Raw genomic sequence first — 17,503 nt, forward strand, 5'->3', positions numbered from 1 at the left:
GGCCATCTTGCTCCGCCCCCGACGTTTCTTCTATTGCAATGTTTACATGAGTTTTTCTTCTTTAATCTCTTAATGTGGCAAATTACATTAGTTTTCTATTGTTAAATCCAAACTTGCATTCCTAGGACAAATGCAACTGACTCATGAAGTAGTATGCTTTTTATATATTGATGGCTTTATAATATTTAGAATAATTTCCTAATGTTTAGAATTTTTACATTTTTGTTCTTGAGTAAATTTGGCCTGTAATTTTCTTTTTCATATTGTCCTTGTTAGGTGTTGATATTGAGGTTAGTGCTAGCCTCATAAAACAAGTTGGAAAATGTTCCCTCTTTTTCTACTCTCTGGGAGAGTAGAAATACTGAATACCCAAACCTTGCCAGTTTGACAGGATTTAATGTAAGAAATTGCTTAGACAAGTACTGGAGAACTAAAAAGGTAAAGATGGAACTGCAGCAACGCAGAGATAGTAAACATAGGAAGTAGCTACCATCCCTAAGGCTGAAGGGACAAAGTGAATATACTGGGTCTTTAGAAACTGCAAGCTTGGAGGAGGGACTTACAGAGCTGGGACCCAGACTTCTGAGGAGTGGTGCTACCCAGCTGGTGCTGGTACCATGGGAGTCACTCAGAAGTCTCAGGTAGGTTGCAATCCATGCAAGGACTGTTTGATGTCTAATTTACTCTTACAGAAAGCGTACCCTTTCTTAAGACATTTCACTTCTACCCCTAAGAAAATTGTCACAATGCACTGAATTTGTTACAACAAGACACTAGTACCATATGTAAACATCCAGTATTCATAATGAGAATGGTACTCTTTACCTGTGGCATGGTAGGCCACTGGCTCTCCCTTTTATGTTATGTTATTTATTTATTTATTTTGAGATAGAGTTTCGTTCTTGTTGTCCAGGCTGGAGTGCAATGGTGCAATCTCGGCTCACTGCAACCTCTGCCTCCCAGGTTCAAGCAATTCTCCTGCCTCAACCTCCCCAGTAGCTGGGATTACAGACACCCACTACCACACCCAGCTAATTTTTGTATTTTTAGAAGAGACAGGGTTTCGCCATGTAGGCCAGGCTGGTCTCCAACTCCTGACCTGAAGTGATCCGCCCACTGCGGCCTCCCGAAGTGCTGGGATTACAGGTGTGAGCCACCGTGCCCGGCCCCCTTTTATGTTTTCCATGAAATTTGCTGAATCCTCTCATTCCCTTGTGGCTTTTTTCTCATTTTCTTTGATCTTTTTTGTTTCTTTCTGTAATTTTAAAGTGATTTCAAGAGTAACATGTGATAAGTACAAGCAATCAATAAACCATCCTTAACCAGGAATTATATATAAAATTAGTTTGTTATAAATGTATTATGTGTATTTGTATTAAATTATTTCTTACAAAATAAAATAGTTGTATTAAGATTTATTTGTAATTTTGACATCTCTATTACATCTTTTCTTTTAATTTCAACGTTTGTTTTGTAGATTCAAAGGAAAAAACATGAAAATTAAAATCAAGTTACAATTTTGTATTGGCATAAAACATATCAGCAAATAAGATGTCTGAAAAGGAGGGTATGTCAGAGGAGCTAGAGGATACTATTAGTCAATTTAGGAAAGAATCTAGATCACAGTCAGTGAAGGAGCCTGGCTTTATTAAAGAAACATCAAATTTGATAAACGAAGCTTCTGATTACCTGGAAGGGAAATCTTCTAACCAGATTTATGAAACACATCCTAGACAGATTACATTAGAGTCAACATCTTCCTCTGGAAGCAAGTCTAAGAGAAATGAAGAACAAAAGAAAAATCTTCAATTTTCTGAAACAAGCACTACAACAGAAACTTCACGGAGTTTGTCATCACTAACTGGGAGGATTGCAGAATATCAGGCTTTGGTTAACTTCCTATCTCATGAAACAGTAGGAGAAGTTAGTCCAGAAGTCTCTGAAGAAAATCAGAAACAACTTGGCTTGGGGGCAGATAACTTTACAGTTAACCTTGAGGCCAAGGGTTTACAGGAATTTCCTAAGGACATTTTAAAAATCAAATATGTAAAACATCTATATTTAGACAAGAATCAAATCAAAACTTTTCAAGGGGCAGACTCAGGTGATCTGCTAGGACTTGAAATTCTATCCCTGCAAGAAAATGGATTATCATCACTTCCATCTGAAATTCAGTTACTTCATAATTTAAGGATATTAAACGTCAGTCACAACCACATATCACATATACCTAAAGAAATATCTCAGCTTGGGAATATCAGACAACTCTTTTTTTATAACAATTACATTGAAAATTTTCCTCCTTACTTAGAATGTCTTGGAAACTTGGAAATTTTAAGTTTGGGTAAAAATAAGTTAAGGCATATACCAGATACTCTGCCTAGTTTAAAATACTTACGGGTTCTCAATTTGGAATATAATCAATTAACAATATTTCCTAAAGCTCTGTGCTTCCTTCCAAAGTTAATTTCACTAGACCTTACTGGAAACCTGATCAGCAGTTTGCCAAAAGAAATTAGGGAGCTTAAAAATTTAGAAACACTTTTACTGGATCATAATAAGCTTACCTTTCTGGCTGTAGAAATTTTTCAGTTACTCAAAATAAAAGAACTCCAACTGGCCGACAATAAATTGGAAGTTATTTCACACAAAATTGAGAATTTCAGGGAACTTAGGATTCTTATACTTGATAAAATTTATTGAAAATATACCAGAAAAAATATGTTGCTGTGCAATGTTGGAATGCCTTACTCTTAGTGATAATAAATTAACAGAACTTCCTAAGAACATCCATAAGCTTAACAATTTAAGAAAACTTCATGTAAACAGAAATAATATGGTAAAAATAACTGACAGTATCTCACATCTTAATAATATATGCAGTCTAGAATTTTCAGGAAACATAATCACAGGTGTTCCCATTGAAATAAAAAACTGCCAAAAAATAATTAAAATTGAATTGAATTATAACAAAATAATATATTTTCCGTTGGGACTGTGTGCTTTAGATTCTCTTTATTATTTGAGTGTTAATGGAAATTATATTTCAGAAATACCTGTGGATATATCTTTCAGTAAACAACTGCTTCATTTAGAATTGAGTGAAAACAAACTCCTCATATTTTCTGAGCACTTTTGTTCTCTTATTAATCTTAAATACCTGGATCTTGGTAAAAACCAAATAAAGAAAATTCCAGCATCTATTTCTAATATGATATCACTCCATGTACTTATTTTATGCTGTAATAAATTTGAAACTTTCCCTAGAGAATTGTGTACTTTAGAAAATTTGCGAGTACTTGATCTTTCAGAAAACCAATTACAGAAAATCTCTTCAGACATCTGTAATTTAAAAGGAATCCAGAAATTAAACTTCTCAAGCAATCAATTTATACATTTTCCTGTTGAACTGTGCCAACTTCAATCACTGGAACAGCTGAATATAAGTCAGATAAAAGGGAGAAAGGTAAGAGACTGTGGGCTTTGTGGGGAAGGAGAGACTGGAGAGGATCAGAATTTAAGCTGTGGTGTATCTGTTTGTACCATATGTGTGTTTTAAATTGAGTTGGAATATTTTATTTTTTAAATGAAAGGCTTCCCCCTCCCCACCAAACATGGCTTATAAATACACTTCACAACACAAAAGCTGTACAGGAACATATTTCATTAAAATGAAATATGAAGCAATGAAAGCTGACAATTCTATAGATTCCTTTTGTTTCGGTGTAATTGTAAAAGGAGTTTTAAAGTTGTAAATGTCGTATAAACACATTACTGAAAATTTGGAAAGTGATAAAATTAAAACAAAAATAATTCCACAAGCATATGATTGTATTATAACTACTGGCATACGTTGACAAAACTTTTAGTCTTTTTTCCTGTTATGCATATGGTTTTACAAGAAATTATAAAAGACTGCACACTCAGTTTTAAATTCTTCTTTTTTTAACCAATAAGCATTTCTCTTTGATATAATCATCTTTCCAATAAATTGTTATAACCAGTACATGATTTATAGATCTAATCCTCTTGTTATGCATTTATGGATGTTATAATTTTCTTCATAATAATCCTGTGATGAATTTTCCATAAATATAGCCTTTTCATATTTTAGACTATTTCCTTAGGAAATTTTCCCTGAAGAATTACTAGATCAATAAGAATTAACATTTTAGAGTTTAGCATTTTATCTTACTGAAACTCTAGGAGTAACTTTTCTTTTATGAAATAATTTTTTAAAAACTAAACATTACTGATTTATACGAAGATCTTACTTAGTAAACAATGAAAAGAACCAGCTGTTATCTAAGTCAGGACTTCCCAAAGTACTCCTAAAAGCCTAGCCCATTTTTCTTGAGTGTTCTGCTCAAGAAAAAAAAAGGGAGGAGGGGGAGCAGTGTCTGTGATCAAATAGCTTTAAGAAGTACGGGTTCTTCTCTAAAGATAACAATGAATACTGATCTACTTAAAAGCTTGAAGAGTCTTCACTAATTTTCCCAAATATTCCCATATTTCCCAACTTGTTTGACCATTTTTAACATAACAGCTATCATATAATACATTTCCAGAAAAGCTACTCCAGGGAATACTTGCTTAAGCCAGATGGAATGAATAATGATACCCTTGCAGTTTAAAAAGTTGATTTTGTAGCTAACAGAACATTTTTAGTTCTGCAATATAAATAATCAGTTAATTCATTGACGATTCATATCATCTCACTCATTTTCTCCTCTTGTAAGATAACTGTTTGGTATCTCCAATGATGTCCTTAACTCTCTTTTTTATTAACTCCTTTCTCACCACACCTGCTGTCACTTACATGCACATTATCTCCAAAGTTACATGACTAAAGCTGATCTCACAACCAGTGCTGCAGTCCCATGTGTCCCATTTTTTTCCTGGAAATTATACATTTCTATTCTTTTGTTGTCATCACACGTCAATATCACTTCAAAGTCAGCTCATTTTCTTCCATCTCCTTTTCCAAACTTCTCCATTTTGTTTGTGTGCAGTTTTCTTTAAACTGCCAGGTTAAAACTCATGAATCATTCTTGTTCCTTTCCATCATCAGTTTACCTCATCTTAACAGCCCAAAATTGTATCACTTTTCCTCTAAAAAAGCTTGTCGGATTATGCTCCCTCATTTTCCAGTGTCACTGTCCTACCAACCTCGTCATTGGTTATGACTCAACTTCATGCATAATTTATGCCAGGAGCTTCCTCCGCTTTTAGCAAACTTATCAAAGCTTGTCAGTACTTCATTGCAGAGGACTGTTCTCCATGTATCATACTTGCCTGTCAGGAATCCAAATGCATATCTGTTACCTATCAAAGTGAGTGGCTGCAAGGCAACAGTCCACATATTTGCAACATCATTGCCAAAGGTCATCAAATGAAAAAATGATTTACAAGAACTCCTGTCAAAAAGAATATCCCATGGTGTTGAAAATATCATTGATAACCCCCTTGGGGTGGAAATGAAATGCCCAAATAATTAACTTATGTAATAGGCAGATGGTCACTTACTGAAGAAGAGTCAGATTAATCACAGGGCTTTTATTTTACTAAGGAAGGATACCCAACAGGAACCTTCCTTCTATATGACCCTATCATCCATGCAGCTCTCAGACACCACCTCTAGTAAATGTTGAGAGGTAAATTAAAGAATATTTCCTTCATTGAATGTCAAATAATGAACACTACCTGTTTTTGATCCTGACTCCTACTTCACAGGCCGTCTTCTCCAGTCTTGCCCATAGCCTGGTTCCATCTCCTTATCCAAACAAATCTCCCTCTGCTTTGCATCGCCTTTTTTACTGTCAGACTCTCACTAGCCATCGACTATGCATGAGTTTCTGGTCAGTCAGCTGGAGGACAGTGGTGGCGATCTCATCTTACTGCCAACCCTGCCTCCTGGTTCAAGTGATCCTCCCTGCCTCAGCTCCTAAAGTAGCTGGGATTACAGGCCACTCACCTCACGTCCAGCTAATTTTTGTATTTTTAGTAGAGATGGGTTTTCACCACGTTGCCAGGCTGGTCTCAATCCTGTGATCCACCCGCCCTTGGCTCCCAAAGTGCTGGGATTTACCAGGTGTGAGCCACCGAGCCCAGCCCCCTATTCATCTTAAGAGGCTATTCAAGTCTACTTTTTACATGAAGCTTTACTTATGTAAAGCTTTTTTTTTTTTTTATGTATCTTTACAGAGAGTTATCTGATTTGTAGTTATGAACCTTTTACTAAACTTTTATTCATCAGTTATTAATTGTATTATTGGCATTGGATTACCTATTGCTTCATTCCATTTCCTGATTTTTTCATATGGATATATTCTGTTCCTAAAATAAATTTTAATCTCTGTGAAGTTGGAAACTATTTCTATGCTTCCTTTATACTGGAAGAACTATAGCACAACATCAGAAGTGTACCTTGTTGTTTATGTTATTTCAGAGGTGCGCCTCACATTCAAAATTGTTTTGTTCGTAGAACATCCTTTATTTTCAAAGCCACTCATAAAGGCCCTATTTTCTCTAAATATGCATATTCTTCATCTTAACAGTAATATTTAATTCCTGCAATTTTGCAACAACTTTTTGTAGTAGGAATTTTAATTAAGGTCACATTGCCAAACTGTGACTCCATATTAAACATTTGGTCAAATGCATTTCATGCTTGGGAACACATACAAAAAGTATAGAAACAGTGTACATGTCATTTTAAAATCTAAAAAAGCGCACAAAAGGATGAAGAAAAAGAATGGGGCCTGTGAGTGCTCACGCCCTTAATCCCAGCACTTTGGAGGCCGAGGTGGGAGGATCACCTGAGGTCAGTGAAGTTCAAAATTCAGGCCTGGCCAACATGGCAAAACTCCATTCTACTAAAAAATACAAAAACTAGCCGGGCATGGTGCTGGGCACCTGTGATCCCAGGTACTCGAAGAGGCTGAGGCCGGAGAAATCACTGAACCGGGAAGTGGAGGTTGCAGTGAGCTGAGATCACGCCATTGCCCTCCAGCCTGGTGACAGATCGAGATCTCCCATCTCAAAAAAAAAAAAAAAAAAAAAAGCGATGTTGATAGGACTAGGAATAAGGAGATCAAATGTGGAATAGAGTAGTTGGAAAAGACTTCCGGGGGTGGGAGGTTGGGGGGCAGGAAAGAAGTCAAAACACGGTTAGATTTAGGGAGTGGAGAAAGGGATAAGGAGACAATGAACGCTGAGCAATGGGAATGTGAGCAAAGTGGGTAGCAAGCCACAGGGTTGAATTAGAAGCACTGTTCAGATTGAGGAGGTACTTGGATATCGCACAGTATCTTGTGGGTTTCAGCCAGAAGGGAGAGTCAGTTACAAAGAATTTGTGACATAATAAAAATATGTCCTTTTAAGACAAAACAAAACAGACAAAACTCTTTCATTTGATTTTAGAAAAGTTTTAGTCATGCAAAGATGTATTTATAAAAGTATAATTTTTTAATCTTTGTTACAGTTAACAAGACTTCCAGGAGAGCTATCTAATATGACTCAACTTAAAGAACTTGATATCTCAAATAATGCAATCAGAGAGATTCCAAGAAATATAGGAGAATTGAGAAATTTGGTTAGTTTACATGCATACAATAATCAAATAAGTTATATTCCACCATCTTTGCTATCTTTAAATGATCTCCAGCAACTAAACCTGAGTGGTGAGTGTCAAGCATAATCAGTAAGTATAATCAGTAAGTAGAGTATTAATATCTGAGTTGCAAATTTTGTTGACAAGATACAGAATGGCAAAGAGTCAACAGAATGTATTAAGTCACCATTAGAAGGAAATGACTGTCCTAGGTACAGAAAATGAAAGCAAAGTATAAGGTCCAGTTCCTGCCTTGAAAGAGTAGAAGAGCCTGAACATATTTTCATTTCTTTTCTCTCTTCTCTGTCTATACCCAGTCGTTTAGTATTTCTTCCCTTCTGAACCCACCCTCACCTCTTCCTCTACACACACCTACACAACCTCAGGTCAGCAATTTTTTTGCATTTCCTTCTCTATTGGGAAGGAAGAAAAAAAACTATCTCTGTTGTTTGGATAAGGAGCATGGAACCAGGCTATGGCAAGAATTGAGAGCCAGGCCTATGAAGTAGGAGTCAGATCAAAACAGGTAGGCAGGTTCATTATTTGACATTCATTGAGGCAAATATTCTGAGGTATAAATATATATATATTTATTTTGAGACAAGGTCTCACTCTGTTGCCCAAGCTGGAGCACAGTAGCAGGATCATGGCTCACTGCAGCCTTGACCTCTCTAGGCTCAGGTGATCCACCAGCCTCAGCCTCCCAAAGTGCTGGGATTACAGGCGTGAGCCACCATGCCTAGTCAGCAGTGTCTTTAAAAACCTAATCTTGGAAGTGACATAACATCACTTCTGCTCTATTCTATTGATCACACAGACCAACCTTGGTATAATGTGAGAAGGGACTATACAAGGGGGTGAGTAACAGGAGGTAGATATCATTGTGGGCTAACAGATGGCCCTAAATCAATTTGAGTAATTGAATTTGTAGTTAGAAGCTCTCATACAAAGAAAATTTCTAGCTCAGATAACTTCACTGGTGAATTCTATCAAGTATTTAATAGAAGGAACAATGCAAATTTCAAAAAGGTTCACTGGTGAATTCTTTCAAGTATTTTTAAGAAGAAATCACTAAGTTAGGCTGGGCACAGTGGCTCATGCCTGTAATTCCAGCACTTTGGGAGGCCAAGGCGGGCGGATCGCTTGAGGTCAAGAGTTTGATGCCAGCCTGGCCAATGTGGTGAAACCCCGTCTCTACTTAAAAAAAAAAAAAAAAAAAATTAGTCGGGTGTGGTGGGGCACACCTGTAATCAAAATCAAAACTACTCAGGAGGCTGAGGCAGGAGAATCGCTTAGACCCAGGAGGTGGAGGTTGCAGTGAGCTGAGATTGTGCCACTGCACTCTAGCCTGGGTGACAGAGTGAGACTCTGTCTGAAAGAATGAAAGAGAGAGAGAGAGAGAGAGGAAATAATGCCAATTTTTAAAATTCTGTCATAAAATTGAGGATAAAACATGTCTCAGTTCATTCTATGAGGCCAGCATTATCCTAATACTATAATAAAACAAATACATTTCTTGGAAACTTACAGAATAATATCCTGCTTGAACATGGATGCAAAATTCCTTAATGAATTAAAGCAAATCAAATCCACCAATATAAAAAATGATATCATATTGTGACCAAGAGCAATTTACCCTGGGAATACAAGGTTGAGTCAATATTCAAAAACTAATCCATGTAATTCACCATCTGAACAGGCTTATGAAAAGCCATATGAACTTCTCACTGTAAGTATAAAAAGCAAAGCAAGCAGATGTGGTGGTTCATGCCTATAATCCCAGCTACTTGGGAGACTTAGGCAGGAGGATTGCTTGAACATGGGAGTTTGAGGCTGCAGTGAGTTATGATTGTGCCACTGCGTTCCAGCCAGGGCAACAGAACAAGACCTCATCTCAAAAAAAAAAAAAAAAAAAAGCAAATATTATATGAAAAAATACAATTGCCATTCAAGATTTTCAAAAACAACAACAACAAAAAAATCTCACTAAGCTAGAAATAGAAGAGAATTTCCTCAACCTGAAAAAGTGCATCTGCAAAACTCCTATAGCTAATATCACACCCCATGGTAAAGAATTTCTTTTCCACTATGATCAGGATTAAAGTAAAGTTCTCCCTTCTCACCACTTCTTTTTGATGTTATAACTGGAAGTCCCAACTAGCACAACAACACAAGAAAAAGAAATAAAAAGTAAACAGATTGGGAAGGAAGAAGAAAAAACTATTTCTGATAATAGAGACACATCGTCTAGGTCAAAAATCCCAAAGGATCTACAGAACAAGTAAGTTTGGCAAGATTCCCATATACAGAGTTAATAAACAAAAATCAATCATATTTCTACAGACTAGCAATAAATGATTAGAAATTGATTTCTTTAAAAGTACAATTTAAAATTGTACCAAAACCATACATAAATCTAACAAATTACATATAAGATCTATATGCTGAAAACTGTAACACAGATAAAACTAAATAAGACCTAAATAAGTAGAGAGATAGTATTCATAAATTGGAAGACAATATTGTTAATATGTCAGTTTCCCAAAACTTATCTTTAAATTCAACTCAATTCCAGTAAAATCCTAGCAGAGATTTTGTTTCAGAAAACAATGAGGTAATTATAAAATGTATATAAAAAGTCAAAGGAACTAGGATAGCTGAAACAATTTTGAAGAAGAAAAACAAAGTTGGATGATTCACACAACCTGATTTCAAGACTTATGTAAAACTATAGTCATGAAGACAGTGATAGTGTTGGCAAAACAACAGACATAAGGATCAATGGGACAGAATAGAGAGTCTGGAAATAGATCCACTATGATGGTTAATATTGAGTGTCAACTTGATTGGATTGCAGGATGCAAAGTATTGTTCCTGGGTGTGTCTGTGAGGGTGTTCCCAAAGGAGATTAACATCTGAGTCAGTGGACTGGGAGAGGCCGACCCACCCCCAGTCTGGGTGGGCACAATCAGCTGCCAGCTCTGCTAGAATGAAGCAGGCAGAAGAACGTGGAAGGACTAGACTGGCTATGTCTTCTGGCCTCCATCTTTCTCCCATTCTGGATGCTTCTTGCCCTGAAAACACTGGATTCCAAGTTCTTCAGCTTTTGCACTCTTGGACTTACACCCCTGGTTTGCCAGAGGCTCTAGGGCCTTTGGCCACAGACTGAAGGCTGCACTATCGGCTTCCCTACTTTTGAGGTTTCAGGACTTGGACTTGCTTCTTTGTGCCTCAGCTTGCAGATGGCAGACTTCACCTCATGGTTGTGTGAGTCAATACTCCTTAATAAACTCCCTTTTATAATTAGTCCTGTCCCTCTAGAGAACCCTGACTGATATACCCACTATGTAGTCAACTGATTTTTTGCCATGGTAGTTCCCCCTTATCCACAGTTTCAGTTTCCATGGTTTTACTCATGGTCAACAGTGGTCTGAAAATATTAACTGGGAAATTCCAGAAATAAACAATTCATAAGTTTAAAATGGTGCACTTTTCTGAGTAGCGTGATGAAATCTCACACTGTCCTACCTGGGATGTGAATCCATTCAGTGGATGTGCTCCCTGCTTGTCAGTCACTTAGTAGCAGTCTCAGTTATCAGATCCACTGTCACAATATTGCAGTGCTTGTGTTCATGTAACCCTTATTTTACTTATTAATGGCCCTAAAGCACAACAGTAGTGATGCTGGCAATTCGGATACACCAAAGAGAAGCCTTAAAGTACTTCCCTTAAGTGAAAAGGTGAAAGTTCTCAAGAATCATATGATGAAGTCGCTAAGATCTACGCTAAGGACAAATATTCTATCAATGAAATTGTGAAGACGGAAAAAGAAATTTCTGCTAATTTTGCTGTTGCACCTCAAACTACAAAAATTACAGCCACAGTGTATGATAAGTGCTTAGTTAAGAAGGAAAAGGCAGGCCGGGCGCGGTGGCTCAAGCCTGTAATCCCAGCACTTTGGGAGGCCGAGACGGGCGGATCACGAGGTCAGGAGATCGAGACCATCCTGGCTAACACGGTGAAACCCCGTCTCTACTAAAATACAAAACTAGCCGGGCGAGGTGGCGGGCGCCTGTAGTCCCAGCTACTAGGGAGGCTGAGGCAGGAGAATGGCGTAAACCAGGGAGGGGAGCTTGCAGTGAGCTGAGATCTGGCCACTGCACTCCAGTCCGGGCGACAGAGCAAGACTCCGCCTCAAAAAAAAAAAAAAAAAAAAAGAAGGAAAAGGCATTAAATTTATGGGTGAAAGACATGAACAGATGTGTTCTGATTGACAGCAATCATGTTTGATACTGTATTAGGTTTGTAGGCATCAGCTGGGGGGTCTTGGAAGGTATCTCCCATGGATAAGGAGGAACTACTGTAATCCAACAGAGAAAGAACATTATTTTCAACAAATATTGCTGAATCAACTGGATGTCCAAAAGCCAAAACAAGACAAAATAAAACAAAAACAAACAACCACAATATAATTTTGATCCTACACACCATATAAAAATATTACCTCACAATGAATCACAGACCTAAATATAAAAGCTAAAACTGTAAAACTTCTAGATAAAACATAGAAAATATTATTTTGCAAAAAAAAAAAAAGTGAAAAAATATTAAAAGGCTGGGTGTCATGGCTCATGCCTATAGTCCCATAACTTTGGGAGGCTGAGATGTGAGGATTGCTTGAGACTCAGGAGTTTGGGACCATCCTGGGCAACATGGGGAAACCCCATCTCTACAAACAAAATACAAAAAGATTAGCTGGGTATGGTGGTGCACTGCTGTAGTCCCAGCTACTTGAGAGGCTGAGGTGGGAGGATCACTGGAACCCAGGAGGCTGAGGCTGCAATGAGCCAAGGTCATGCCACTGCACTCCAGCTGGGTGACAAAGCCAGACTCTGTCTCAAAAAAACAAGGTGAAAAAAAATCAAAACCTTGGCAAGGATTTCTTATATACAACACTGAAATTACATTCCACAAATGAAAATAAGTTGGTTTTCATCAAAATTGGAAACTTCTCAGCTGGGCACGGTAGCTCATGCCTGTAATCCCAGCCCTTTGGAAAGCTGAGGCGGGCGGATCTCCTGACTTCAGGAGTTCGAGACTAGCCTGGCCAACATGGTGAAACCGCGTCTCTACTAAAAATACAAAAAAATTAGCCAGGCATGGTGGCGGGGTGCCTGTAATCCCAACTACTTGGGAGGCTGAAGCAGGAGAAGCACTTGAACCCAGAAAGCGGAGGTTACAGTGAGCCAAGATGGTGCCACTGCACTCCAGCTTGGGCGACAAGAGCAAGACTAAAGGCTTTTAAATTTTTTTAATTTTTTTTTTTTTTTTTTTTTTTTACAACAGAGTCTTGCTGTGTCACCCAGCCTGGAGTGCAGTGGTGCGATGTAGGCTCACTGCAGCTTCTGCCTCTGGGGTTTCCTGCCTCAGCCTCCTGAGTAGCTGGGATTACAGGCGCCTGCCACCATGCCCGGCTAATTTTTGTATGCTTTTAGTAGAGACGGAGTTTCACTATGTTGCCCAGACTTGTCTCAAATTCCTGACCTCAAGTTATCCACCTGCCTCGGCCTCCCAAAGTGCTGAGATTATAGGCATGAGCCACTGTGCCCGGCTCAGACATTTTTTAAAAGAATGAAAAGCAAGGCCATGGATTGGAAGAAAATATTTGCTTAATACAAAAAAAAAAAAAAAAAAAAAAAAAAAAAAAAAAAATTAAGAAGCCAAACCACTTAATAAAAATTGGTATAAATTTTGAACAGATAATTTACTAAGCAGCTATATGAATAAAAAATAAGCATAAGAGGCCGGGCGTGGTGGCTCATGCCTATAATCCCAGCACTTTGGGAGGCTGAGGCAGGTGGATCACTTGAGATCAGTAGTTCAAGACCAGCCAGGCCAACATAGTGAAACTCCATCGCTACTAAAAATACAAAAATTAGCTGGGCATGGGGCTTGCCCCTATGGTCCCAGCTACTTGGGAAGCTGAGGCACAAGAATAGCGTAAACCCCGGAGGCGGAAGCTGCAATGAGCTGAAATCACACCACTACACTCCAGACTGGGTGACAGAGCTAGACTCTGTCTCAAAATAAAAAAGAAAGAAAGAAAGGAAGAAAAGAAGCATACCAAAATATTATGCTTATTAGTCATATTAGAGAAATGCAAATTAACTATACAATGAAATATTGCTATTAGAATAGTTAAAATTAGGCTGGGCCCGGTGGCTCACACCTGTAATCCCAGCACTTTGGGAGGCCCAGGTGGGCAAATCATGGGGTCAGGAGTTTGAGACGAGACTGGCCAATATGGTGAAACCCCGTCTCTATTAAAACTACAAAAATTAGCCCGTGTGGTGGCACACGCTTATAGTCCCAGCTACTCAGGAGACTGAGGCAGAAGAACTGCTTGAACCCGGGAGGTGGAGGTTGCAGTGAGCCGAGATGATGCCACTGCATTCCAGCTTGAGCAACAGAGCGAGACTCCACCCCCCCCCCCAAAAAGGGATAGTTAAAATTAAAATCTGATAATACACTGATGAAAGAAATACAAAATGGTACAACCCTTTAGAAAAGTTTGGTAGTTTCTTATATAGTTATACATACACTTAACCATACAAACCATCAATCTCACTTTGACTCCTCTTTTACATGAAATTAAAACGTATTCAACAAAAAACTGAGTGCAAATTTATAGAGAAGCTTCCTTTGTAATTGCCAAAACTGGAAGCTCTTCAAATGTCTTTTATGTATTAAATGGATAAATTATTTACATCTACATAATGGAATACTTCTCATTACTAAAAAGGAAAAAAAAATATTGATACAACAACACTGATGTTGTTGTAATGCTAAGTGAAAGAAGCCGAACCCTAAAGACTATGTGCTGTGATTTATAACATATATGTTATACATGTATGTGTGTGCATATATACATATATAAAATTCTAGGTTTATAATAAATATATTTTACACATATACACTCCCAGAAACACTGTATCCAGATCTTGGTTTCTAAATATGATTATTCACTAAAAGGAACCAGTTTCCTTTATGTTTATAAATAACATAACTATAAAATATATAAATAATATAAAGGCAAATTTTAGGCCTCTCTAAATGATTACAAATTCATTTTTACCACAGTTTTCCCTCTTTTTTTTTTTTTTTTTTTTTTTGAGATAGAGTTCCGCTCTTGTCTCCCAGGCTGGAGTGCAATGGCACTATCTCGGCTCCCTGCAACCAGTAGCTGGGATTACAGGTGCCCACCACCATGCTCGGCTAAATTTTGTATCTTTAGTAGAGATAGGGTTTTGCCATGTTGGCCAGGCTGATCTCGAACTCCTGACCTCAGATGATCCACCCACCTTGGCCTCCCGAAGTGCTGGGATTACAGGCATGAACCACTGTGCCCACCCCAGTTTTACATTTTATGTTAGGTTTATATTGGATTACGATGGTATTGAAAAAATTACATTTAGGAAGTAGAGTTTAATTCCCACTCCCCCTTGAGGGTAGCCTAGATTTAGTGACTTACTCCCAAAGAATAGAGTATGGAAAGGAAAAAAATTATAACATTATCTTGGAGAATGCTGGCAGAGACTGTGTTATCCAAGAGATAAAATTTAACATCTTTAGTGATGTCATGTGGATATGAGGTATCTCTGATATAATGTGATACATGCACTTCACCTCTGTGGTATTCTTTTCAAAAACCCATAACCCCAGTCTAATAATGAGAACATATCAGACAAATTCAAGTTATGGTACATTCTACAAAATTCGTAACCAGTACTTCTTAAAACTGTCAAGGTCATGAACAACAAGGGAAGATTGAGAAACTATCACAAAACAGGCCACTAATGAGATATAACTGTATGCAATGAGATTTCCTGAGACAGAAAAGGACACTGATGGAAAAACTAATGAATCCAAAGAAGTCTGAAGTGTATTTAGTAGTAATGTACCAATACTGGTTTCTTAGATTAAACTAATGTAATATGATAATGTGAGATAACATTAGGAGAAACTAAAGCTAGATGACGAATGCAGAAGAACTTGCTACAATCTCTGCAACATTTCTATGAATCTAAAATTATGCTAAATAAACAGTTTAGTTTAAAAATTACCATCACATCCACTCTATAAAGTTCTTTGCTGTATTAAAGGAGGATAGTCTCTGTCTCATTTTGCCACCCCTAGGAGAGAAAGCAACCACAGCTGTCTTTCTATAAACACTCTTTTTTGCTCTTAGCATGTGTACATCAGAAATAATTTATGACCTGCTGCATTGTGAGGGTCCTCTGGTACTTTGTCAGCAAGACATAATAGATGTTATTTGTCTCCATAGTTATCTTTTATAGAAAGATGTAATTCAATTCTAATTTTTTTCTACTAGGAAATAATCTGACAGCTCTACCTAGTGCTATCTACAATCTTTTTTCACTGAAGGAGATAAATTTTGATGACAACCCTTTGCTGAGACCTCCAATGGAAATCTGTAAAGGAAAACAGTTGTACACTATTGCACGCTATCTACAGAGGGCAGATGAAAGAGATGGTAGGTGGTGAGTGATTGACTATCTAAGAAGTCATTTCTCTTTTATTTTATTTTAATTTAATTTTTTTGGAGACAGGGTCTCACTCTGACACCTAGGCTGGACTATAGTGCATGATCACAACTCCCTGTGGCCTCGGACTCCTGGGCTCTAGTGATCCTCCCACCTCAGCCTCCTGAGTAGCAGGGACTGCAGGTGTGCATCAACACACCTGGCTAATTTTTTAATCTTCTGGTAGAGACGGGTCTCACTATGTTGCCCAGGCTAGTCTTGAACTCCTGAGCTCAAGCAATCCTCCTGTCTTGGCCTCCCAGTGTTGGGATTACAGGTGTGAGCCACCACACCCAGCCACAAGACACTATCTCATATGAATTAAAAGATGGTTTGCTTTAATTGGAGGCTTTCAATCTGGCAGAGATGTGAAAAAATTGATACTCTTTCTTTTCTGAAGGTTAGGAGTTTGTTTTGATAATTCAGATTATTTAATCCAGGTCCATACAAATCGAGGCACTGAAAATAGGCAAATCCAAGTGGAGGAGGGGTGGGCCATTTCCTACCCTATTGACCTTAATGCCCTTCAATAGGTGTTTCATTGAGACTGTGACCAGACTCAAAATCCACACAGAAATCTATTAGTTTCAATCTGTTCTAACAAATGTAGTTGTTCTAAAAGACATTTGGAGTTGGGTGTGGTGGCTCACGCCTGTAATCCAAACACTTTGGGAGGCCAAGGCAGGAGCATCACTTGAGCTCAGAAGTTCGAGACCAGCCTGGGCCACATAGTGTGACCTTGTCTCTATTTTTAAGATAGATACATAAATAAACAAACAAACAAATAAATAAATAACATACATTTGGCCTTGAGGGAAGTCCACGGAGCCATTCCACTGATGGCATTCAGTCTTTGGCCCACTATGACTATCTGTCTGAAATTTATTTTATTTTATTTTATTTTAGTTTTTATTATTATACTTTAAGTTCTAGGATACATGTGCATAACGTGCAGGTTGCAGGTTTGTTACATATGTATACTTGTGCCATGTTGGTGTGCTGCACCCATCAACTTGTCAGCACCCATCAATTCACTATTTATATCAGGTATAACTCCCAATGCAATCCCTCCCCCCTCCCCCACCCTATATAGTCCCCGGTGTGTGATATTCCCTTTCCCGAGTCCAAGTAATCTCATTGTTCAGTTCCCACCTATGAGTGAGAACATGCGGTGTTTGGTTTTCTCTTCTTGTGATAGTTTGCTAAGAATGATGGTTTCCAGCTGCATCCATGTCCCTACAAAGGACGCAAACTCATCCTTTTTTATGGCTGCATAGTATTCCATGGT

At 38.0% G+C, this 17,503-nt stretch overlaps 1 protein-coding gene across 1 annotated transcript in view; it reads left to right on the forward strand.

Annotated features, from left to right (window-relative positions):
• The first annotated feature begins 1,477 nt into the window (after window positions 1-1,477).
• LRRD1 (leucine rich repeats and death domain containing 1) overlaps window positions 1,478-17,503 on the forward strand; it is a 24,375-nt gene continuing 8,349 nt past the window's right edge. The window contains 4 exon segments of the mRNA XM_017894944.1: window positions 1,478-2,693; window positions 2,695-3,466; window positions 7,484-7,682; window positions 16,005-16,166. Of these exon segments, the coding sequence (XP_017750433.1) occupies window positions 1,552-2,693; window positions 2,695-3,466; window positions 7,484-7,682; window positions 16,005-16,166 (2,275 nt within the window). The 5' untranslated portion in view covers window positions 1,478-1,551.

This window comes from Rhinopithecus bieti, unplaced genomic scaffold, assembly GCF_001698545.2.
Source record: "Rhinopithecus bieti isolate Rb0 unplaced genomic scaffold, ASM169854v2 scaffold_26428, whole genome shotgun sequence".
Classification (NCBI taxonomy): Eukaryota; Metazoa; Chordata; class Mammalia; order Primates; family Cercopithecidae; genus Rhinopithecus; species Rhinopithecus bieti.